This window comes from Oculina patagonica, chromosome 9 (genome assembly GCF_052425735.1).
Source record: "Oculina patagonica isolate OP01 chromosome 9, crgOcupat, whole genome shotgun sequence".
Classification (NCBI taxonomy): domain Eukaryota; kingdom Metazoa; phylum Cnidaria; class Anthozoa; order Scleractinia; family Oculinidae; genus Oculina; species Oculina patagonica.
The window spans coordinates 32135741-32161124 of record NC_135766.1 but is presented as its reverse complement, the minus strand read 5'-3'; the positions used below and the strand labels follow the sequence as shown (position 1 = coordinate 32161124).

Below are 25384 nucleotides of genomic sequence, written 5' to 3'. Positions count from 1 at the left end.
CGTACACTGGCCATGGCGTGACCGTGACCGTGACCGTGACAATGATGACAGCAACAACAACAACAATAAAAACAATAACACGACATTACTGGCATGCACGAAGCCTACCAAGAAGACGAGAGATTGGCGAAAGATGACTCTATTGAAGTCCAAACCACACAACATCGCTTCATATCTAAGGCGGTATCTAAAGAAAGAAACGGGATGCAAAAAACTGAGACTTGATTTACCTTCAAAGAATAGTCCTAGTTCTACCATTTATGTTGATGGCTTTGGGGCAAGCAAAAACCTCTTCGAAATACGTTATAGATTATGCTCGCAAAGTCCTGGAAACAACGACAATGGAAGAGGACCATTTTTAAAGTGTACTGAATGTTCTTGCAAATCAAATTCAGGGAAAGGAAGTAAGTAACCTTTTGTTAGACATAAGGGATAGGAGCCACGTAAACTTAATAAGTGGTACAATGTGTTTAATTAGGTCTTATGACTGAAGATCACCAGTATTTTCCTACTTTTTTTGTTGTTGTCACATTGCTCGATTTCTAAGAGAAAGGTTTCAGTCCATACACTTACTGTCCAATTTCAGCAGACGAAAATAACGAGGATGATCAAGAACCACTTTCTTCTTTGGAGGAAACGGTAAGAATTTTAACTCCTGATGCGACGCTTTTTTACAAACCCTCTCAAGCAACAGTTTTTCCGTTTTTAAAGTTGATAAATCCTTCAACGGGTTCTAATCAATAAATTTTAAAGGGACTATGTCAAGGATTTAAGCCAAACATAGCCATAGGAAATGACCATCAAATTCATTTAAATATATAAAATACCCTTTTAAAACAGTGAAGGAACATTTTAATGACACAGCAAATACAAAAAAAGGAACGGATGGCCAAAAGCGACGAAGATTGAAACGGATTGCGATGTGGGTTTTTGAAATATGGTCCGGCGGAACAGTTTTCAAAGTTAATCTTGTATGCTTGTAACTTTAACTAATAACGCCCGGGAGACACATTTGGCTGCAATGAAGCTATGTTTTTTTCATTTAGAATCATAGAATTAATTTCTTTGCAAACATGTAGTTTCATAGCGAATATTTGACAAACTTTATAACATAAAATTAAATTAGCCGTGACATAGCCCCTTTAACTACGTCTCAGGTGCGTGAACTGTACAAATTTTCGAAAGTAATGAATTAATTTCTGAAATATTTTCCATTTTGCAACAGCTTGTTTTAACATGCGTAAGAAGAACTTGAAACCTACAACACGGAGCAACAGAGTAACGATTTTATTGCATGAAAAATATCAATGGCAATTGGACTGTGAAATGAGATTTTTTTATTGAGAAATGAGTGATAATCCTTTCATTTTTTAGACGGAGAACTTTATTACTTCTGTAAACGACATAGACTTTGAAGAGGAAAACGCCACACAGGTAGCCTTATCAATGATTGGTAAATTAACATGTAGCATAGGCTGAAATGTTAGTCGTTTCCTAGTCCACAAGCAAGTTCTCTTGGAAGGGTGGCGAGTGGCGGTGACTTGCATGCTTGCTTCCTTGCTTGCTTGCACACAGGTAGTCTTATCAAGACAAGACTTGAAATTGGTGACGACTGGAGTTTCAGATTAAAACGGTATAAATAGCATAGCTGTCTCGAGGTCATCGATGAGCTAGGTAAGTCAACTATAAAACAGATGGTTTGAATTACAACGGAAATCTGCAATTGACTAGCATCTAAGAAGAGTGGTACTCCTGCATTTAGTGGCTTCGTTTTTACTGAAGCTCTCAATGCACGATTCCTACAGCTGAAGCCAAGCAACAGTCTTTGTTTAGTGGTTTAGTAGTTTTACCTTCTAGAGCGCATCAAAGCTGAAAGTCGTTTAATTTTACTCTTTCCTCTTCACTTTTAATCAACCAAGTTGTCCTAAACCTTACAATAGTAGCTTACTCATTTTTAATCTCAATACAGCATGCGGTGTCTCTGTTTAGCAATACCATTACAGAGTTCATAAACGCATCTGTCAATGGACAAGACGAAGAAAGCAAAGAAGATGTACTTTCCACCATGCTTGCTTTCGAGGACTTCATTATCAGGTTCGCGGAGAAAAGGTTCAATGACACAAGTCCAAAAATAAGCAAGAAGTGCGATCAATTTGGTGAGTATAAATCATTTCTTCGTGCCATTTTATGTTCTTATACGGTAAGCTACATTTTCAACTAATTATTATAAGGACTTTGCTTTATTTGCCAGACATACATAAGTAGACAGGACACCAAAGAGGGAGAGCCGGGAGGTGTAGATACATGTAGCTAGCCAATCGAGCAAAGTCACTGCCTATTCTACTAAACAGATCGATGCGAGCCATAGACACAGCACCGCAGTATCTCGGCCAGTTATACACATGTAATGTTATGGCAAAAACCTTGACTAATGTAATCTTGTTATCTAACTGTCTTGCAGATTTTCGCGTTAAACGCATTTTTATGCACCAGCAAACTGAGAGTGAGTTTCTTCTCAATGGAACTAAAGGAAATTACATCAAGATTCCTTCAAGAAACTTATGTAACGGTTTGTATAGTATATTCTATAATTTTCCATTCTTGAGTGCGTGAAAAAATAAAATTGCTATAGGGACACGAAAGTGTGAAATACATGAATATTTGAAACCACGCCGACAACTGGAACCCTTACACCCGATGTTATTTTGAAGAAATTTAGTGTAGACTTTCCCCTAAAACTGAGGAGTGTATGCGATGTGCGAAATTATTTTTGTTTGTAAAAAACGTCGAAGAGAAGTTATCAAATTTTTTTGAGGAAATTAAAATTCATCAACATCCGTATTCTATCTTCTTTTTTCCCTTTGAGAATACGGCAATTGATCCTGGTCATCAAAAATGTTGTCTATGGCTGCAGTCTTCTTTACTTTATTCCAGGTTTTGAATCATAGGTATGCTCTTTCTCTATCTATGGTTTCCTCTACGTCTCTCTTGGCTTACCTTCTGGTGCTTATGTGAATGCGATATTGGTATTCTTGTCTTAAAACATAAACAAACAATTCCCATCTTCATTTTTTAAAAAGAAAAACCACAAGCACGTGGAGCGAAAACGACACGTGTTTGGACTATCTGATTCACGGACAGGAAGATCAAATAATATTTTAAAAATGGTCCTGTAACTAGGAGGGGAATTCATAATAAGCAAACGTTGGGACTTAACATAACTTTTTGCAACATTTTAAATATTTTAAACCATAGTAACGTTTTTTATTTCTTATCATGAATCAACGTATATGTTCCATGGTACTGGGTTTTGCATCGAATTTTATTAGCCGGCACGAGATTCACAGATTTAGACAATAAGGATTCATTTGAAGTCAAGTTCAATTTTTTTCGTATCCAAGAAAAAATCATTTAAATCTAACGGCATCTTATATTGTCGCAATTAACATTCAAGGAAATGTAGAGACATCAGGATAATAAATATTCTTATCTTGGGTCTGAAATGGTCTATTAATCATTGGATTATTATGCTTTATAATATTATTTTAATAAAAATGACTTAATAATATGATTTTAACAATATAATTCTTAAAATAATGCTCTTTCTTAATTCTCTCAAATTAGGCTCAGTTGTACTTGGAATCGCTTACAGAAACATTCATGAATTGTTTATAACAAATCATTCTGCTACTAACACAACCAACAACACCAGGTTTGTTTTTTTATTATTTTATATGTTGTGACAATAAGCTTTCTTTCCGACCCATTCTTGAATTCCTCCAACACCGCAGTTGTTTTTAGATTATTTCAGCATCATTTTCTTCTTTATTTTTGGGTCAGTTTCAAAATTCAAGATGGCAGATTCAAATTGTGACGTAATTACCAGATCATATGACGTCATCAGTCGCGTTGTGAAAGTTTGGAAGCACAACCAGCCCCTTCGACATTCATATATATAGTCGTAGTTTTTTAAAAAAACTCGTTTAATTCCAGAGAGTGGATGAGAGGAGGAATTCCTTGGTTCTTTGAAGAGCAGAAACACTAATAGGAATCAACGTATATGTTCCATGGTACTGGGTTTTGCATCGAATTTTATCAGCCGTCACGAGATTCATGAACATGGACACCATTTGATTCATTTGATTTTCTATTTTTATTTTATTTTAGGGGTCTCGGGCTCAATACCATAATAATGTCAGCCATAATTTACCCTCCGCCAAAAGAGTTACTGGAGAACGTCACTTTGGTTTTCGAGAACTTAAAGGTATCAAAAATGGTACATTTGTTGATGTGTGTGTTTTGTTTAATTGTATTACCAATACAATCCCATCAGCGTTTTAATGTACAATGTCTGTTCATTCATGCATGAGAACAAGCAGAGCAAGGTAAGCTTGAGGGGAAAAATTAATTTGGTCCACTATTTCCTTTTTTGGTTTCGTACATTTCTCAGCCAGTGAAAGTGCCTTTGTTATTTCAACTCCAAACCCTCAAATACTAATAATAATAATCAATAATAATAATCATTTGTATAGCGCCCTTTCCATACGTTCAAGGGCGCTTGACAATGTTAAAAAATAAAATATTAAATTAAATAAATTACAATTTACTTTGAATTTAAAAGATAAAATATGATTAATATAAAAAGGCCTCTCTAAGACTTGATAATTTTAAAAATTAAAATATTAATTTGCTTTTATATTGGCTTAAAGCAATGAAATATCCCGCCACACTACGGTGTAAACATTCATGTTTCTGGGGTTTAAACATTTTTGTTTGTTAACGTTGGTCGTTAAGCACCTAGCTGGACTAATTTTGTTGTTTTTTCCTATGCTCTGCAAAATTTATCAACTAACATTTTTGCTTTCAGGCGGCAGGGCAAAATAGAGAATGTGTATTTTGGAACTTCTCCGAAGACAAGTGAGTAATTTAATTCTTTCTCTAATCCTTTATAATCCAGAAATAATGTAATCAGCTTTTTTTGATGAACCGCTATGAAAGAGAGGGGAGGGATGGAAGTAGTTTCGTGCTGCAGTGAACATAATTATAAGCCTTCATGATAATCCCCCCCCCTGGTGACCGACTGCAATGCTGTACGACAAATTTAAATGGCCAGAACTAAAAAATATTAAAAATTAATTTCAATAGGTGAGTTGAATTGATATTACATATTGAAACTAAACTATGTTCAAAGTGCCTTTATTTAGTCCTGAAGGTTGGTCAGGGAAAGGATGCCGAACGAGGTCAATAAGCAATTCCCAAACAGAATGCGTCTGTAATCACTTGACACACTTTGCTGTCCTTATGGATTATACTGACAGCGGCGACTCAGTGCCAGTAAGTAACGTAAAAATATTATCTCTTTACAGTGCGACGCGCCTTACCGTGGCCACCCAACAAACTTTTTTACAAGTTAGCCAATCAGGTTGCACGATTATGATTGATGGCCACGCCTCCTTGCAAAGTTTCTAAAATATAATTTACAAAAGCGGGAAACGTTTTACGGAAGAGACGAAGATTTCAACTTCAATCTACTGATATAGTACATAATTTATTTTTTAAACATATCCGCAGTTGCGGAAATAGTTGTAAGAGTTAGCTGCTGAAATTGACAAAACACCCTCGGCTATAGCAATTTTGGTCTCTTCCATCGCTAACAGTTGACATCTCCGAAGGAATTCCTTTATTTGATGGAAACAATATTCGCATGTATTGAGATGTGGCGAGTACGGTGGCTGGTAAATAAGCTGAACACCATAGTCATTCAAAAGGTCTCTGAGAACTGGCTCAACAAAAAGGCCATGATGAAAGCCACAATTGTCCATAACGACGCAATCCCCGCGTTCAAGAACAACACTTCTGTCTGGTCGTTGTATTTCGACAGCGTCTTCAAAAAAGTTTAGCAATTCAAATCCATTCGACGGGCCGTCAATTATATTAAAATAGTCTACTCCAAGGGCAGAGTGGAGCAAGTTGATGGTGAAATTGGCGTTTGAAGCGTATCGTTGAAACTCGATTGCTTTCTCACCAACTGTGGCGTTTCCGTAGCTACGATTTCCAGTAGTTTTTATCACACTTGCCTCATCAAAAAAATGAATTTGGTTCGGTTGAAAAGTAGAAATGGCATTGAGATACTCATTTTGGCGGACGATGTTTTCAGGAGTATTGCTTTCTAACTGTGCAACCGAGAGCTTCTTCTTGCTCATGATCAAGTCACGTCTTAATCTTTTATTTATTTGAGAGGCGCTCGGCAAGTCGTCCGCGTCCACAACTCCATCTAACAAGAGTCTTTCCTGGATTTCGGAAGCATGAATACTTGGTTTCATAACTTTCTCGACAGACACAAATTCTAGGACTTCAGTGGTAACTTTTGGCACCAAAAAACTAGTACGAGTAATTCGCGTTGAAATGTTTTTATCATCGTACTGTTCAAGGACGTTTTGGACGTAGCCCCGGCTTATTCGAAGCTCTGTTGCTATCTGCAGTTGGCTTAGACCTGTGTGTGCTAAGTCTAATACTCTTTCTCTAATGACATCAGGGTATGCTCGTCCTGAGTCGTAGCAACCGCCTTGTCTGTTTATGCGAAGTTGAACGTTCGCTAGAGAAAAAAAAATGACAAGTCAAGTTATTTACTTTCGCTTTTCGATAAAAATGAGACTACTCTCAGACCATACGGCTGCGTATCAAAAGTCAATGTAATTATGATTAAACTCGTTGTTAGCTTGTAATGGAACCCAGCGCTGGGAACTTAACTTACGAAGGTTATAATTTCTATCCATCCTAGGGCTTGTTTACATCTTGTGTAGAATGGTGGAAATGCGACTTCAAACTTAAACTGACTGCACGAAATCAAAGTCACGTCAGTAGTGGACGGGAAGAACATTTCGCGCCACTTTTTCTAGTACCGTTTTCCTGACTATGCAAAATATGCATGAAAAACTGACGTGGCAAAATTGAACGGCGTATTATTTTTCTTGTAGTTTCACTAAGGAGTTTGTATGTTTTCCTTCAGGCCGAGAACCTGATTAAGCGATGTATAAAAAGATTAATTGAACCGCAACCCAGACTATACTAAAATAAACAGTGCAAAAACAGAAGCAATTCAAAATACAAGAAAGTTGAGAAAAACGAAAACGATGGAAATGAGTTTGATTTTCGATAAAACGTGTATAGAATTTTACATGTACTTTGTTTACAACAGCAGACCTGTGTAAATAAACGATGGAATTGCAATTGCAAACACGGAGACTAAAATGATCAAAACAAGACTATCGTGTTCTTGAAATAATAACTTTAATTTTACTGCGGAGCGTAAATATCTACTAAACACAACTATTACATGTAAAATTGTAATCCTACACTAACTGTGCAAACGATAAAATGAAGTTCAAGAACAAACACTGGTAACGCAAGAAGCAAATTACATCTTGTTGATATTAAAACCATGACAAACGGTCGCAATCCTCATTCCATGTTCAATTCAGTATTTCTAAAAATTCAACCGAAAAAAACGATTATTTTGTTCATAAACTGTACTGATGTGAGTCGTAAACTCGAAGTTCCTTCACTTCACAAGAATGTAGAAAACGTAACATGTACTAGGAATTTGCATATAAACATAACAACTCGAGTCAGAATTACAAAACATAATTCACGGGAAAAAGGAACCTCCTGTGGAATTCTGAACGGAAGGTACACCAACAAAGTACCTTTGAGTGGGCAAATAAGAGGAAACTTTGGCGTGATAATATTGCTCTATTATCAACGGCAGTTGCCAATCACCTTCTTCCGGTTTCCATTTTGGGACTTCATTTCGCAGCGCTCGTTGCAACACCAGTAAATCCTTGTCTAGTTTCAAACGATCCGTGTATTTAGGCAAATTCTGCAAGCGCAGACGATTACGCATAACTGAGAAAAAACTCGACTTGGATTTTTCTCTCGCTGCCGTAAAGTTCTCTAATTCACCCTTGTGCTTTCCATGTTGCTTCTAAAGTTCTTTGAGTTCTGCCTGCAATGCTGATATTTTGTTTTTTATCTCCGGATGTTTTTCTCGGATTTTGCAGTTGCTGCTGCTCTCACAAGGCGCTGCTTTACAAGTTGTTTTGGTATGGCCAGTTTGATGGCATCTGTTGCAAATCCGTCCGCGTATGGCTGCTAAAGGAGTAAGTTTTTCTTGCTCACTCTTCAGTTTTTGTAACTCATCCACGGCGCTGCTGATTTGCACCTCAAGAACGAGTAAATTTTCTTTCATTTCATTTGCCTTCCTATCTAGCGGCTTATTCTCCTGACCGTTAGCGCTCGTTGATGGCCCCGCGGTGCCTTCAGCACATGGCGTCGTTGACAACATATTCGAGTTTAAACCAGCAGCGCTGTTGAACCGCGTACAAAGTTCCACAGGTCTCAACGGCGTTCTTCTATTTTCCGGGTCGACGAGCGCCTTTATTTCGCTTTCTAAGATCCGTTTTTCTGCCAGCAAAAGTTTCTCGGGCGAAGGGAAAAACGCATCTATGTCCCCAGGACGAAGGTATCGAAGCGACTCCAAAGTGCTAAATCCACGACTTTCAAACTGCTCGCTACATTTCTCCAATTTCAATCCTCCCGGAAGGTTCTGTAGCCATTTAAATACTTCGCTCATCTTAAATCGCTTGCAGGTTTACGCAAGCAGAAAACTTCGCTAAGATTCGATAACTCAAACAGTGTCAACTTAATTGTTTATACTGAAGATTGTACATGTTTTCGTAAACACGAACTTTGCAAGGAGGCGTGGCCATCAATCATAATCGTGCAACCTGATTGGCTAACTTGTGAAAAAGTTTGTTGGGTGGCCACGGTAAGGCGCGTCGCACTGTAACACTTAGCATACTTAGCTTTCAGGATTTTCTGCTATCGAAGGCTCGGTAAGAAAATGATTAAGAAACGACTGAGCGTTTCTACCTGTTCAAATTTCATTCAGTTATAGAGAATTAATGAAACGACCTACATGTTCGTCGTGCAAAATTAATCTTATTCTAAGCCTTTCCAATGAATTTCCTTCAACAAAATTTCACATTGATTCGGCGTATAAGTTTACATTTAACCAAATTTAACTTCATAATCAAAGAAGTGTTCAAATCGGCCGCCAACGAAGCACAACAGCCTCTTTAGAATACATTATACTTGCCAACGCCAAATTGCTGTGATGAATTATACGAAAGTATTTTCTGATTATTTGCAACATGAATAACATGCTTTGCAACATATTCTTACTGTTTTGTATAGTTTTGGTCAAGATAAAAGTGACGCTTTTTTACCTTTAGGGCCAAACCCTGCCATCGGAAAAAGACGATAAAATTCTGACAATTCTTACACACGTGGGGATGGCTTTATCTCTAACAGGAGTTGTTCTCACAATAATCAGCTATCTTCTGCTCACGTAAGTATTCAATGATACGTTCTTCTTTAATGGCACGCATGATTGCATAATGCTTAGTGCGATGGCCTCGACTGGATCTTCTGGATCATGTCTAACAGAGACTTAATATGCGTTTTTTTGTTAAGTTTCTGGACAGGAGTTTTTATGGCTACCAGTGAATTATTGAGGCAACTTGACAAAATAATTGGGAAGGGGGATAACCCTATTTAGCTAAAGAAACTGGACTTAAGCACCAATATCGTTGATTAAAAGTGGGATTACACATACTTTAATCTTCATCTTACCTTTATTTATGCTTATTACATAATTTCTTTGTTTATATATGTTTTTGTGGGACCTGGTAGGGACATGCACGCACCTCTGTCTCACATCCGGGTAAGCCTCGCCGCTTCCATTGGGGCCGGACATGTCATCTTTCTCGCCGGAATTGATGCGACAGAAAACAAGGTGATTAAGAATGTTGCATTTGCCTTTATTTGTTTCTGTTTCTCTTGTGCTCTGAATCACGCTAGCCATTTTTGTTCAACATCGTTTTCTGCAGGGAGCTTGTGTTGCAGTAGCGGCTCTTATGCAGTACTTCCTTGTGGCAGCTTTCTGTTGGATGCTCGTCGAAGGAATTTATCTTTACTTGTTTGTTGTCAAGGTCTACAACGTCGTTGACAAAATCCGTGTTTATCACTTGATTTCCTGGGGTAAGAAAAATCGCCAACTCTATGTCTACTTATAAACTGATTTCCATGGAGTGTGATAATAGGTGATGAATATGGTGCCTGGATCGGGTTATCATTATTACCGATACAATTAGGAGGACAATGTGTCAAAAAACACGACAACAGCTAACGGTACACAGTTGGAATCCATAGAGATCATACGTTTAAAGGGGCAGTGTCACCAACATTAAGTGCTACTTGCATACCAATAAAGGTCTTGGTATTACTTGAAAATCCACTAATAGTGGCCTGGCCTTGTTAAAATGAATTGTATTTGTCGTTAAAAATTGTTGGAAAGTTGTGTGGCTATGGACTGGTAAGAAAGAAGTGGCGTAAGAATTGAAAAAGTCGGCCGACGTTTTCAAGTTTGACAGCTTTACTTGGAAGAAACTTTCTTAAAAACCATTGACCACGGTTTATAAACACCTTGGAGAATGGATTTATGCCTTTCTTACTTTTGTTTGTCAAAGGTTTTTGTTGATCAGTTAGTGTACCCTCATATTTCTAGCATAATTTACACAAAAACGTAAAAGACTTCACGTGACACTGTCCCTTTAAGGAGGCAATGGAGGGACACCAAAGAGGCAATTAATATGGTACACACTCAATTATCAAAAAATAATCAAAAAGCACACACCCAGATACCAAACTCTCAACACGATTAAAAGGAAGTTTTATCATTGTTATTTTTTCAGGATTTCCTGCAATTATTGTCGCAATGTCGCTGAGTATTGCCGCGGGAAAAGATGGAATCCGGAGTTTTATCAGTGATAAATAGTAAGAACTACACGTTTTGCTGTTCTTTAAATACACAGTTAATTATTTAACGTATAATTTCGAATCATTTGCAAACTTGTCCTTAACTTGCTCCTTTGTTATTTTAACTCTAAGCTGTTGGATATCTTCCGCAAACAATCTGATATGGATCTTTGTCTCTTTCGTTGGGCTGATCGAGCTTGTAAGTAAAGCAACTTCATTTTCTGTTGACATTGGACGACATTAAAATAAAATGCATGCGAAGATATAAACGCTGTTTTTACTTTTCATAAAATAATAAAGAGTTCCCTGTTATTGCTGCTTATTTTACGTCATAACGTTCAAGCATGTTAATGAGCTTTCGCGATCGATTGTGTTATTGAGTCATAAAAAGAAAGACAAATAACAAAATAAAGTGAAAAAAGACGAAGTTTTATTTTCGCTTTCCAGCCCAACACATGGAACCCCCATTTGAAAGAGGCGCCTTCTTTGACGGTTATGGTTTGAATCTTTGTCAAGTCCTTTTGACGCCCCCCCCCCCCCCCTCCCCCCTTTGCTTAAGAATATCGTTTGCGGCCGTTTTGGGGGAACCGGGTTGACGGTTTAATGACACTTTGACCGTTGGACCCGAATTAAAGATTTAAAGTTGCCCTTAGTTGGTGGTTGATATGATTCTGTGTCATCCGCCACTGAACTTTTGCGACCTAAAACCTATCTAGATGCTACTGTTAGGGCGGTAAAATTTTGAGACCACCCATCAACTAAAGTTTTCTAGCTAACACTGATTCCTACGTCTATCAAGACTTTTAAAACCAGTACAAATATAAACCAATTTGTTACACTTCATTTGTCGAGGTAAGTATCTCGTTAACGGGCTTTGCTTTGATTTCTTAAAGCTTAACGTGTTGATCCTCGTCCGAGTTATTAAGGAGATGACCACAATGCAGCACATAAAGGACAACCAGACTGAGCAGATAAGGTGAGAATTTGTAGAGGGCCTCTTTAAAGGTTGGGTCAGACTTCATGATCAAGAGTGGAAGAGAAGGTGGAAAAAGTGGAAAAGTGGTCCCCTCTTTTGACCTCTCTTGTTCACACTCATTAAACTACTCACTTAAATTTTCGTTAGATTCGTAAATCGTTCTCCTTCCTTTGACAAGAAGTTATGACATTCGTCGTCACTCTTGTCCTTCAACTGGTATCGACTCTGGTTCTCGTTTAAGTGACCTAACAATCAAAATAAAGCTAAAGTTCTTTGTAAGACGACGGTTTGTCTCTGGTTGTTAACCTAAATGGTTTGTTGCATGTGATTGGTTGTAAATAATAGGTGATTGGTCATTTCTTGTTAAGTTTGGCTCCGCTTCATGTGCTTTATCATGACGAAAGAAGAGAGCGGGACTTCGTAATTCATTCAAAGACATTGTTTGATTGATTTTTAAATATATCTACATCACCTTCAGATTTGCAAGTTTTGGAGACATGCTCTTACAATAAAGCTCAAGGTAAACGTTGACGTCCTCACGTCAAGTATTCTGGCGCTTTCTCAGCGTTGCGGATCAGCAAATGACGTCACCTTAATCCTTCCACGCTCTCTTACAGTTATCACTAATCGTTACAAAATCACCACTAAAAATGTTCTCATAAACGCGTAAGACAGACCGACAGACCGACAAATCGACAAAATCTGTCTGTGATTTTGTCGGTACCGACAGACCGACAGTTTTTGAATAAATTATTTGAGCCTTCATATACGTGAACCGACAGTTTTTTAATTATCCTAAATTTACTTAAATATTTGTTGTCGGTTTTTTTGCAGAATTGGCATCAGAGCATGCGTGGTGTTGGTTCCCTTGCTTGGTGTCACCTGGCTGTTTGGTTTCCTGTTGCGATTACATATCGCTTTTGCATACATTTTTGTGATTCTCAACTCCACCCAGGTAAAACGCTATACGCAAGTGCAAATGTTAACTGTAAGCTTGATAATTTTGTTAACAAAACTCATAATTTCAACAGGGCTTCTTCGTTTTCCTTCCTCATTGCCTGAGGAATAGCGAGGTAAGCGCAACTTTTGTTAACGAAATACTAGATTTTGTGTTTCAAAAAGTTTTCATTGTTGGAATAATTGTCTTTCAGCATAAAACATTGTCGAACAACATTTTCCTTACCAGAGCCCTTGAACCCGTTCTAATGTTTTAAGCATGCGGCGCAGGCCGCGATTGCTAATCAGATTGAGCGGAAAACCACCGTCTTGAAAGTGTTTCACTTTCAAGGCGTCTAAATTCATGGCGCTGACTAAAAATGATTGCGACCTCTGAAGCTCACACTTGTGAAGCAGCGGGGTCAATTAACAGCTTTTTAAGTTGCAATTTCTTGGTGTATCGTAAAATTCTTAGAAATAACATTTAAAACAGATAAAAAAATTCGTATTTTCTTTTTTAGATTCGGGAGCGCTTCAAAAGAAGGTACCAGAGTTTACTAGTCAGCTCATTTGACCCTGACAAACGAATCTCGCGAGCTGGAGAGAGTTGTGATGTCGAATTGAGAGACGACGACGAAAATCAACCTAGTATTTATGAACTCTAGGAATAATTCGTGATCACTCTAAACAAGCTAAATAATAATAATGGGAATAATGGGAATTTACAGTGGGATCTTCCACTAAGTGGCTCTTCTTGATCCCACTGAAACATTAACACTTCTTAAAATAACAAGTAAAACCCACAGAATTAGCATAGCTTTGTTTTTCATTAGTAACGTAACTTTTGAAATTTATTAACTTAGCAAAGACAGTTGGAAGCTGAAGAAGTATGCCTCTGTTGTGAAACTGCTACAGAGTCGGAATAAGATAAAATAGTGTACTCAACTATTTTAAAAGTGAATTTATTGCCAAGAAATTCACATGTATCAAAATAACCATAACATTTAAAACATGACAAGAAACTATTACACTGAGGTTTTCCTCTGTGTTGAATATCCTTGACTGTAATTATAGACAATTACTTATATGTAGATACCGTATAATTTTGAAGGTACCATTTTCGTTATTACATTCCTAGCTAAACATAACTAAATTGATCTCTTCGGCTGACGACTTCGGTAGATTGTTTACTTTCTATCGGGAAATTGTAAATGTTTGCATGACACTCTTCATTTGCGGGGAATACTTAAGACGGAATCCACTAGGAAGTCGAGTAATATTTATTAAAGTTGGACAAAAATCAAGTACCAGAATAATTTAAATCCTATTGCATTATTTCCTACCCTTAATAAAAGGTAAAGATGTGAGTAATTATCCGTGATAACACCAACAACAATTTCTTATCAGAGTCCGAGAAAATGAATTTCAAAGTTCACAAGCTATAGGCAAAATCTTACGTGTAGCCATTTATTAAATTCGTCTGTAAGGAGGGTCCTGAAGGGGTAAAATGGGAACTGGGATTTGCCTATTTTTACTGGGATTTGCATATGTCTTTACTGGGAAAATGGGATTTGGGTCACTGGGACTGGGATTCACAACCAGAAAATGGGAATGGAAAGCACGTCAGTACACGAAAAAAACATATATTTCAGGCTCAATAATATTCCTCAAGGCATAGTTACAATGTTGAAAACTCTGAAACGAAACCAACGCCTGCACGCAAGTGTCTTTCAAGTGACTCAACGATTTTCTTGGTGTTTACTTCCGGCCATTTTATTGTTTTTAAAACCAATCAAAATCAATCTTGTAACGGAGCTGCTGAGAGTCGCTCATGTCGTCAAGATTGCGCAGTATGGAACGAAGACTCGAGGTACGAGATTGGACGAAACGTGACGGCAATTCTCTACTAACCTAGTAACACACACGGAGACATTCCTCTTAACTGCTCACTAAAAGAACTGGAGAAAACGTTAATACGGATGCGTTGAGTTGAGAATTTCAGAAAACGAAAGGGATTCACCAATTTCAACTAGCACAAATAAAAACAGGATTTAGGACAATTAAAACAACACAGTTACTGCACGTATAGTGCGTTTAATCCTTGATTTTTCATGCCCTGAGATTTACCAAAAATTTCACTGCTGGGACTGGGATTTGAGCAAAAAATGGGCTGGGAAATGGGATTTAGGCAAAATTTTGGCTGGGAAATGGGATTTAGACCCCCCCCCCCCCCCCCCCCCCCATTCAGAACCCTCTGTAAGCGATTCAGTGGAATTCAGTGGAACTTCGAAATTTGTTTTCGATGTTTGGTGTTGCTAGAAAAGATTTCTTTTGATAAGATATTTGAAGTAGTAACACAAAAGCTTGCAATCAGGTGTAAATAGTTTTGGTACATAATTTTGTCCAATAACTACTCGAAGTCCTGGCGGATTTCCTCTTAACTCCTTTATTAGGGCAATAAGCAACCAGTGTAGAAACTTACTGACTTTCAAAGAAACTTACGTTTCATCTCCGTCGCTTCTTCTTCTACAAAGGCTCACATCTTTTAAGCGATTCATGGGAATTCAGTGGAACTTTGAACTTTGTTTTCGATGTTTGGTGTTGTTAGAAAAGATTTCTTTCGATAAGATATTTGAAGCAGTAACACAAAAGCTTGCAATCAGGTGTAAATAGTTTTGGTACATAATTTTGTCCAATAACTACTCGAAGTCCTGGCGGATTTCCTCTTAAACCCTAATTTCCAGGTGTAAAAATGGTGAGATGCAGAATTGTCCCTAAAGCCTTCTCAGTAGCTACAGTTTTATGGGAATGATAAAAATGTCGACCATGTAACCTTTCGTGGTAGTTTCATCATCCCCTGGTGTCTAATGTGATAAAGATTTGTGACTGAGTACTAGTGAGGCATCTCTCTCTAACAAGGACTTTCAAAATTATACGGTAACTGCGGTAAGTTGGAACAATTTGTAAAATTATTGATTTACATCCTAGCCGATAGGGATCGAGGTTTTGCGAGTCTTCTAATAACATTTATTTATTATCTAGCCATGAGAAGTTTTAAGTTCAACTTTATATAAAATGTGTCAACGCAGCCTATGGGATATTCCAAATGTTTAATGGCTGCTACCAAACATGACACACGAAAATGTAAATGTTTAACTGTAAAACAACATTAAAAGCTAAAACATTTACCCTTAACTCAAAAACGCCTCATTTCACAAGCTTATAAACAAGCGAACATACATATAAAGCTCTGCTTACGTGCGTTATAATATCACTTGGTAGCCGCGGGCACACAGGCTGTTTTTTTTTTATAAAAGCATTTGAGAGCGATTTAACAATGTTAAACGAGTAAATCGTGTATTTGTTGCCTTAGAGGCCGAGTGAATTAGTTTCCTTACAACAGTTACATGCGACATCGTCACGATATAACTTTGGTACTACTTCTACACGAACGACTTTGTGGCAACAACTAATCCTACACATTGATTTAGACGAAACACTTTGTAGTGTCGGTAAATCTAGCCTGCGCACAGGCTTTTTGAAAAGCGCTTGTCGCCGGCGCTCTCCGGAAATCTTCGGAAAGCCTGTAAGCAGGCTACGGTAAATCGTAGGCATGTCACATGCGACAGCTGTTAACAAAAATAACACCCTCAAAATCGTTCCTTATTATTACAAAACAACAATTTTAAATGCAAGACATATATCGTAGCAAGCCGCAAAATATCGTAGCAAGCCCATTAAGTGCAGTTTGCTGATATCAAGTTTTACTCGTAATAAAAGTTAGTTTATCCGGGGAAAAAGTTTTGAAGGAGCGGGAATGCTCGTTGTCCCTTTTAAGAGTGTTTTTGATAATTGTATCATATACATGTAGAGAGTTCAGGGCGGAAAGCCAATGTTTTTACCCATTAAGTGTAGAAATAAACGAAAACACTATCACACTGAATTGTGTTGATCTCCTCTATGATCTGGCGTGGGGTCTTACTATTACTAAAAGTGAATGTTACTCATTTGTCTTCAAATAAAGTTTGAGACACGTCCGGATTGGCCTGCCTTTCCCCACTCTATTCCACTTTTCTACCGAGCATTCCCTCCCCTTTAACGTGGGATTCCTATGAAAGAAGTTCGGTCTTTCACTTCACTCTACGAATCGAAGGTAATCAAAAACAAAGAACACAGAAACCAATGAAGTTATAGAAGACTACAGGCCTCTGAAAAAACCTCGTGAATGGTTTATCATTTATGCCAAACGTTACGTTAATTCTGCGCTAAAATATATAATTTCAGCATTTCATTGAAATAAACCTTGTTAATCTGCTTTTTGTTTTGTCCGAATTTACCAATTATTATTCCGCTTCAGCTTTGCACAGAAAACACGGCTTCAATCCCCTGTTGATTTATGGAAGAAGAACGCGGGAAACAATTGATAAATCGGCAAATCTACCGTTTTAGCGCAAAAAAAACTGAAGATCAAGTTAAATAATTAAAACATATTTTTAGAGGATGACCATTTCAGTTATAAAAACTGCTATCGACATGGGTCCTGGGTTAAAAATAAATAAATGAATAGTTAATAAAATAGAGTAATAAAAACAATTAAAAAGCTATATAAAAAATCTAAGAAAAGACATATAAAAAGCGATAAAAAGACCAGAACTAGATTCATATAAAATTATTAAAAATATCGGTCCCTTTATAAAAAAACGCTCTTTTGGTCGATTCTAATTTAACCCTGTCAATAACTAAGTTGCTAAGTTAGTCTAGTTTTATGTTAAATCACCATCTCTTGGATAGTTTTTTGGATGCCAGTTTGCAGAATTTGACTCTAAGGCTTGGCATTATCTTCTGCAAGTCACTCTTTGGCAAACAAGCAGTATACAATTTGATGATTCATTTAAAAATGACCCTGATTTCTCTGTGTTTAACGCTAGCATGCTAAATTTGACGTTTATTGTTTGTTTTCTTACTGTTCCATCATTTCTGTAAACGTTGTTCTATTTGTCCGTCGCTAAAGCACCGTCGGACTAGACATGTATGATGACCGGGTGTTAATGAATTATTCCAGTTGTCTACTGCACCAAAACAGTAATGGACGCAGTGTCGGCCTCACTCCATGCAATGGGACTGGAGTACCATTGACGACGGTACTGTAACAGCGATGGGTTGCGGAGAAGAGTTACAGCAAGCATCCAGCGGTTTACTGCCTTCTGAGACAAGCGGGGATGGCGGATTTCGCGAGAGTAGGCTGTTTAAAATCAAGGAAGCAAAATTAAGAGTTAGACAAATAATAAGCATGTTGGTTCATAACTTAATAAAGGAAATCATATTTTTAATTGCAGAATATGAACGTAATTTATGAACTATAGAAGTAACTTTTTTAATCACGGCTCACCAAATAGCCTTTTGCCCATTCCAAATGGCGTTTTATCATTACTAATTAAAGCCAACGTCCACTTATATTATCCATGTACTACCTTTTTTAACCGAAAAACATCGCCCAACAACTTTAATATTTCTGGTACGGACTGAGACAAGTGAGGTCCGTACAAGAAAAACTAAGGGCGGTGGCCCCAGGCAAATTAGAGTTAATAAGAACCCTATTGTGGGACTCTCCATAATATTTTCGCATTGCTGTTTCTTGCAATTTGCCAGCCAGCCCAGCTATAACATCGCTCATAATGATCGTGCCATTATAGACCATTATAATCACAGCACACTTCTTAGCCATATAACACTTGCTTAGCCATATAACACTTGTAAGGCATTGAACAGCCGTTATCAAATCAAACTCATTAATAATTCATCAAGTTGAAACAAAGAAAATCATAACCGTGAAGGAGATTTGGATACCCAGTCTTAATTAGCAAAGATTTTTACGATTTTATTGCTCCGTTTTCTCCGTAGTTTTTTTTTTTTCTATTGAGAATATATATCAAACACTCGAGACAGTGTTTCATCGGCTATCCAATCACCTGGAATTTCGTCAAAAATACTCCGCTGCGCGTCGTACTCTCTTCTCGGTGTTTGGATATCCCGTTGAAACACTGTCTCTTGTGTTTGATATATAAACTTGAACAGTTAATTTAATCAGTTAATAGGCAAAGGTGAAAAGCAATACTGTCCTTTTTATATTTTTTTAAATCTTACAGGACCCCTAAGATAACAGTACTCTTAAGTACTGATCGGTTAATCCTATTAAAAAATATTCGTTTATTATTATTATTATTATTATTATTATTATTATTATTATTATTATTATTATTAGTTTTTACATTGATGAAAATCGAGTCCGAATTTTACATACCAGTGGTTGTTTTAACTTGCTTGATATTGCTTGGATGTGCAGCTGTGTCAAAATAAAAGGTTTACGAAGTAAAACGCTTCCGTTAACTGTTAACTAACTGTAAAAAGGGGGACCGAATAAAAAACCTGAAGCCTTGAAACCTGTTCACTGAATTTCTCTCTGAATATCAAAAACTGTGGGTTACCCAAGAACTGCAGGCTCTTGGACCGTATTAAGGTCTAAGGGTGCTACCATGCCAAAAGTATGGGATCAGATATTTCCCGGGAATTCCATGGTACGGTAACTATATGACAATCAATAAGTCAAAGTATTGACTCTTTTATCAGTGCAAGAAGTGACCAGTGTAGAAAATTACCTACTGTCAAAGTAACTTACGTTTCATCTCCGTCGCTTCTTCTGACTGTTGCAATTTGTTTCTGTCGATAAGCAGCTGACAGAACACCAACATCGCTGGATGCCGGTGGGCCACAAGTACGTGGAGGAATCCAAGGTAAGCAACAAAACCTGTCCGTGAAGGCAAAATGGAGATGAAGCTTAAATTTCAAACCGGGTGGGGGGGGGGGGGGGAGTACTCCCTATAATGGGCTATACGGGGAGGCTCCGCGCGCCTGAAAGGGGTACCTTTCTCAGGCTTCAGGTATATAAAAGGGCAGGGATTTCACAAGTTTGGGTATACGAAAGGGTATGGAAATCTGTCATTTACCTTTTTGAAAGGGCCTTTAATTAAAATATTTCGAAGAGATGCAATTTATGGCTGTAAGTCTACACCATGACTTTCAGGTATATGAAAGGGGTACCTTTTCTCATTAAAAGGTATACGAAAGGGGTGCAATTTCTGGAAAAAGGGTATATAAGAGGGTAAGGGGTAATAAGGGGTAAGAGCTCAGGGCGGAGCCTCCCCGTACAAGACGTTTTTGGGTACCCCCCCCCCCCCCCGGGATTTCAAAGTATTTACGCAGAGAGTGTTTAACGTAACTTCTCATCAAAACGTAATACTTCTTGAGGGGCTGACAATATAGTGTACAGCCCTTATGCATGTTTACGTCAGGCTGGCTAGTTTCACCACCAAGTCTCGCTTTCAAGGTGCAAAATTTTAAATGTTATCATGAACGAATTCCCAAAGCAGCAGAACAAATACCTTAGTGAAAACTGCATAAATGTGGTAGAGGGTTGAGAGTAATATAATTCGCGTATGCGAGGCTTGGTGGTGAATTTTAAGCATATTACGTTATCATGCATATAAAGGCCTATTGTACTTTATATCTTTTATCATGCCACACGGCCAACTGTGGACTGTACATGAGTACAACACATTTTTAGTATCACTCGAATGTATAATAACTATGAAAGGAATCGTAATTAATTAAATAAGCTTTTTAAGCGATGACGTCAGGAAATCGCTTATTGCCATCGCCCGACCAACTCGATCTTTTTGTCTTTTTGTCTGTTTCTGTCGAACAGAAATCAAGTTTAACTTGATAACAGCATAGAACACAAAAGCAAATTACTCCCGTGCATCCTTGCTTCTTAGGTTTAAAAAATGTACACTGCAATTGGATAACAGTCTTTATCACGCCCTCAATTATGTTAGACCCTTTGTGAAACGTCATCGCTTCTGCATGCACTGCATGCCGTTTATTTCGATCATGACTAATACACCACACGAGTACTACGAGTAACATACGGGTAACATACGAGTAACACACGAAACATACGGGCACATACGGGTACATACAGGTAACATACGAGTAACATACGGATACATACGAGTAACATACGGATACATACGAGTAACATACGGATGCGTACGAGTAACATACCAGTTCTTTTTTCATTTCACTTTATTTTATTTTATTTTTCATTTTTATTTTATCCTCCCCCACCCCCTTCCCGTCAACAAGGTTGCGTGACGAGCCCAAAGGACAAAACGTATTGAAGACGTATAAAGAATTTGAAATGTTATAAGATCAATAGCTCATCTTCTTGAATTCACTTACATACGATCTTACCCGTAACATACGAGTAACATAAGGACACATACGGGTGCATACCAGTTCCTATTTCATTCCACTTTATTTTATTTTGTTTTTTTGTTTTTCATTTTTTTGCTCCTTGTCCTTTGGGCTCGTCACGCAATCTTTTTTGGAGGGGAGAGCGATGGAGGAAACACGTTACATCTAATGACCAATAATTGATTTTTCGATTATTAGTCGATTATTATACTCGTATGTTACCTGTATGTACCCGTAATTGCCCGTATGTTTTGTTTTGTTTACTTGTGTTGTAAACGTTCATTTTCTTTCGTTTTCTTTCTGGTAACAATTATAGGCAATGTTATTTGTTATTTCTTTTTGCATTGTTAGCCTAGGTGTTGTAATGTTAGCCTAAGTGTTGTAATGTTAATAGTATTGACTTCATAAAGTAGAGTAATTTTTGTAACTATTTTTTCACACTGTCTAAGCTGTACTGTAAAGTAGCTCCTTTTGTAAAGTTAGTGATCTATATTTTGTAATCATCGTAATGCTGTATGTTTAATGTTGTAAGTACTTGCAAATAAAAAAAAATAATATTAATAAAAAAAATAAAATAAAAATAAAATAAAAATAAAAAATAAAATAAAATAAAATAAAGTGAAATGAAATTGGAACTGGTATGCACCCGTATGTATCCGTATGTTACTCGTATGTATCCGTATGTTACTCGTATGTTACCTGTATGTAACCGTATGTACCCGTATGTTCCGTGTGTTACTCGTATGTTACCCGTATGTTACTCGTGGTACTCGTGTGGTGTATTAGTCATGATCGTTTATTTCTGTCTTTCTAACAAAGCACCAGTGAAAATAGTATATGCTAATTGATCAGTTGTAATTTGCAATTTGAGGGCCGCTAGTTCATCAGCTTTTACTGCGATTGATTGGTTGATTGATTGATTGATTGATTGATTGATTGATTGATTGATTGATTGATTGACTGGTTGACCTAACAGTCAAATAATCCAAGTATTTTATAGGGTTAATAAATTAATGAGCATTCCAAAGTGGGCGAAGTTTTAATTTTGGAGATGTGTTAAAGTATATGGTGTATAAGAGGGTAAGGGTTTGGAACTCTTGGAACATTCGTCCAGCAATAAAGCGTTTTTGAGTACGCCACGTCCTGGATGATACCTTACTTATAAATACCTTTGTCCGATCGCTGAAATCCTTGCATTAAACATGTTCGGTCGATGCGAGATATGAAGAAAACCCCCAGTATCATTCCTTTTAGAATGCGTATCAAGCATGCAAACAATCCAACAATGACGTTGAGGAAGACGAACATGTATGACAAAATGCAAAACAGCCGTCTGCAAGTAAAAAAAGAAAAGAGCCAAAGAAAAAAGTTATTTACGATTGACTTAGTTAAAGAGTAAAAAGCAATCTTCTCCTCAAAGTCGGTTTCTCTTTTTTTTTAAAAAAAATGCGGACTTTGGCAAAGTCTAGTTTTTGGCACAAGGGAATTGGCTTTGCGCTTATCGCGGACTTTCAAATCAGACTTGGCCATAGTCCGCGTTCCTGGTGCTCACAAAAAGAATGCGGGCTTTGGGGAGGAGATTGAGTCAAGACAAATATCAACTTCAAATCAGTGCAAATAAAATAATTATCTCAAGGATGACAAGAAGAATGGTCGGTGAGTGTTAGACCAGCATAGCTTTTAGTGCAGGCGTTCTGCGTGTGCGCGAGAGAATATTTTATTGGCTCGCAATCGTGAAGATCGTCTCATCCGTGTTGGATGAGACGCGTTTTCTTCCCTCCCGAATCCTCTGCAGTGTACGAATCCAAGATAACGCTCGCCCGATTAAAATGACTTCGCTCGCTGAAATATGCCTGCTTTGCAGGCTAACGCCAACATTCCGTTTGGTCTGATAGCACTTAAACGCCACCGGCGGCGTGATTAGACTGGAAAACACAAGTAACTAATCTTATATTCTTTAACATGAAAATTTAACATTTTTATAACATGACAATGTAACCACGCAGAAGAAGTAGCTAGGTCCATGTCAACATTCCAGTCTATCACAGACGGCAAGTAAGCTAAAGTGTAATGAGTAAATACATCAACGAGAGAAAGAGGTAAATTCTTCAAAAACAGAATACTTACCGGTTATCAATCGTGACAGTTAAATTAGGGTAATCTCTGTCGCGAAAGACCCAACGGGAAAGGAAAACACGTTGGAACACCCACAGGACTATAGCCAAAACAGCAGATGGTCTGAAAGCGAATAGCGAAAAGCCTGCTGGCATATCATGTCCGTAAAGTAACATGAAAAACAAGTTGCATCAATATATTGTCAGAGCATGTTTGTAAAGAAAGGCGCGTTAGACCGTAAAAGGTGTGTAACAAGAAACCGCAGTTTTCAAGTTTCAATTTTCAAGGTCTTCAAGCTGCCAACAACACAAGACATCCATCTAGTGTTTAACGAACTCGCCGTTAGGATTTGGCGCCTCAAAAGGAAACAAGAAAGGTCTATGAGCATAACAGAAATCACTTTTGTAGAAAGTATTTTTTTAACATTAAATATCTAACTTCCATGTGTGCTAGCTGATATTTGATGATTCAAATAAGCTCTCTCTACCACCTCCTCAAAAACTCCACCCTCCTCTAACAGGCTTTCAAAAAAAGCGAGGCCCCGGGAAAGTATAATAAAGCTCTTTTTATGGCGTTTCTAGAATCTAGAGTATGTAAACTCACAATGAGCCTTTAGCAATTGATAAGATTATGTCAAGAAGCCATTTAATAAGGGGAGAGTCTTTGTATGTAAGTAAAATGGCCGGTACAAGAAATAAGACAAAAAACAGCAGTGTCCAAATGATAAAGCCTGAAATACAAAGAAACGAAATACGTTAAAAATGCAGTGTATGCACAGTCTAATGTAAGAAATGATAGCTCCATTTATTATACTAAAATTATTAATATAGCAAGGGTCTTGCTCTGCTCTGTTTGAGACCTTAAATCCCGCTATCAATTACCTCATTACATGAAATTTTCGCGACACGTTAATTTCGCGAATTTCGCGATTACAAAAAAATCTCGAAATTGAAGTGTGGCGAATATTACATTACGCGGAAATTAAGTGACACACATTATGTCAATAATAAAGAAGGCATAAGTTAAGTAACACTAAAGGAAGGAATTTTCAATGTAAATGGATGTGGTCGTCAATTGACTCAAGAACAATAAATCACGTACAATCATGACCTACAGTAAACACCCGCGTACAAGAACCTAGAATTTTTGGGTTCAGGCTGAATGAGTCCTTATACTTTGGGGTAGTTTTTCCGAACTCAGGCTGATTAGGTTCTTAGTAGGTTCTTATTTGTAGGACTTGTCATAGTGATACCATTTAGAGAGCTACTGTAGTACTAGCATGTCATAATGAAGCACAGAAAGTACAAACATTTTCTTTGGGTATCACTGTTACAGATGGAATGAAAAAGACAAGCAGTAATGTGTTTTTCACATGAGCAAACGTCAGGGCACTCTTCAGATTCAAGTCCCAAGGCTACACAAGTATAATTTTATACAGTATTCTACTATTCTATTTTCAATTAAACAAATAATTTTCATCATGGTGTTTCTCAGAAATTTCACAATTTCTATCAATTAAAATCCAGTATTTTGGCTACAAAATAAGAGTGTTTTTTGTATAAGAACCTATTGTTCTTTGCCAGCCTAAATAGGTTCTTATATATTTGGGTATTAAAATTCCCAAATTCAGCCTGTAGGTTCTTAAATCACTAGGTTCTTATACGTGGGTGTTTACTGTACTCGAAGAGATGTATAAGAACTGCTGTTGTTTCTTTTGCCGAGATTTAGTCCCGCCCTTGCGTTTTTATCAATTTTGACGTTATTGTTCCTTTGATGAGGTCGTTTTATTTAATTTAAAGGCACGTCAAACAATATTACCAAGGAGAAGTAAATTGTGCCTTACTCAAAATTAAAGTGAGTTAAAATACAAAATTTTCTTAAAATCGCGAAATTCAAGTGTTGCGAAATATGCGCGCCTCAAAATCGCCAAATTAACGTGTCGCGAAAATTTCATGTAATAAGGTACAACCATTTGATTAATTTATGAAGAGCGCACAGGGGGACCATTACATTAAAACCCACCCATTCAATTTTCATCTGATCAATCAGACGAGAATGACTACAGCTAAAGCGGTGTTTTGCTTCAGCATTCCCTACTGCTGACACTTAATGTTAGCTTGTGCAAAAGAGCGGCTGTTTATATGTAAAAAAAAAGCAGGCTTACTA

General features: G+C 37.4%; 2 protein-coding genes across 4 annotated transcripts in view; one reads left to right on the top strand and one right to left on the bottom strand.

The window, feature by feature from the left end:
- Positions 1-22: 22 nt before the first annotated feature.
- Positions 23-13487, top strand: LOC144665130 (adhesion G protein-coupled receptor L4-like). The gene is made up of 18 exons (XM_078526304.1): positions 23-404; positions 587-639; positions 1375-1434; positions 1970-2156; positions 2462-2569; positions 3625-3712; positions 4168-4264; positions 4868-4917; positions 5205-5334; positions 9294-9409; positions 9754-9856; positions 9951-10101; positions 10815-10896; positions 11011-11077; positions 11772-11854; positions 12689-12809; positions 12886-12927; positions 13312-13487. The coding sequence occupies exons 1-18, from the start codon at positions 134-136 to the stop codon at positions 13453-13455; spliced, it is 1953 nt and encodes a 650-aa protein (XP_078382430.1). The 5' UTR covers positions 23-133; the 3' UTR covers positions 13456-13487.
- Positions 13488-17533: 4046 nt separating this feature from the next.
- The window catches only part of LOC144664684 (stimulated by retinoic acid gene 6 protein-like), a 29478-nt gene continuing 21627 nt past the window's right edge, over positions 17534-25384 (bottom strand). For 2 of the 3 annotated variants that reach the window (XM_078525879.1, XM_078525878.1), the window contains exons 15-20: positions 23822-23948; positions 23231-23341; positions 22273-22436; positions 19467-19595; positions 19092-19133; positions 17534-18032 (exon numbers count right to left, since the gene is read on the bottom strand). In XM_078525879.1, coding sequence (XP_078382005.1) covers positions 17857-18032; positions 19092-19133; positions 19467-19595; positions 22273-22436; positions 23231-23341; positions 23822-23948 — 749 coding nt within the window. In that variant the 3' untranslated portion in view covers positions 17534-17856. The remainder of the gene's footprint in view (positions 18033-19091; positions 19134-19466; positions 19596-22272; positions 22437-23230; positions 23342-23821; positions 23949-25384) is intronic. The other variant, XM_078525880.1, reaches the window with a different exon arrangement.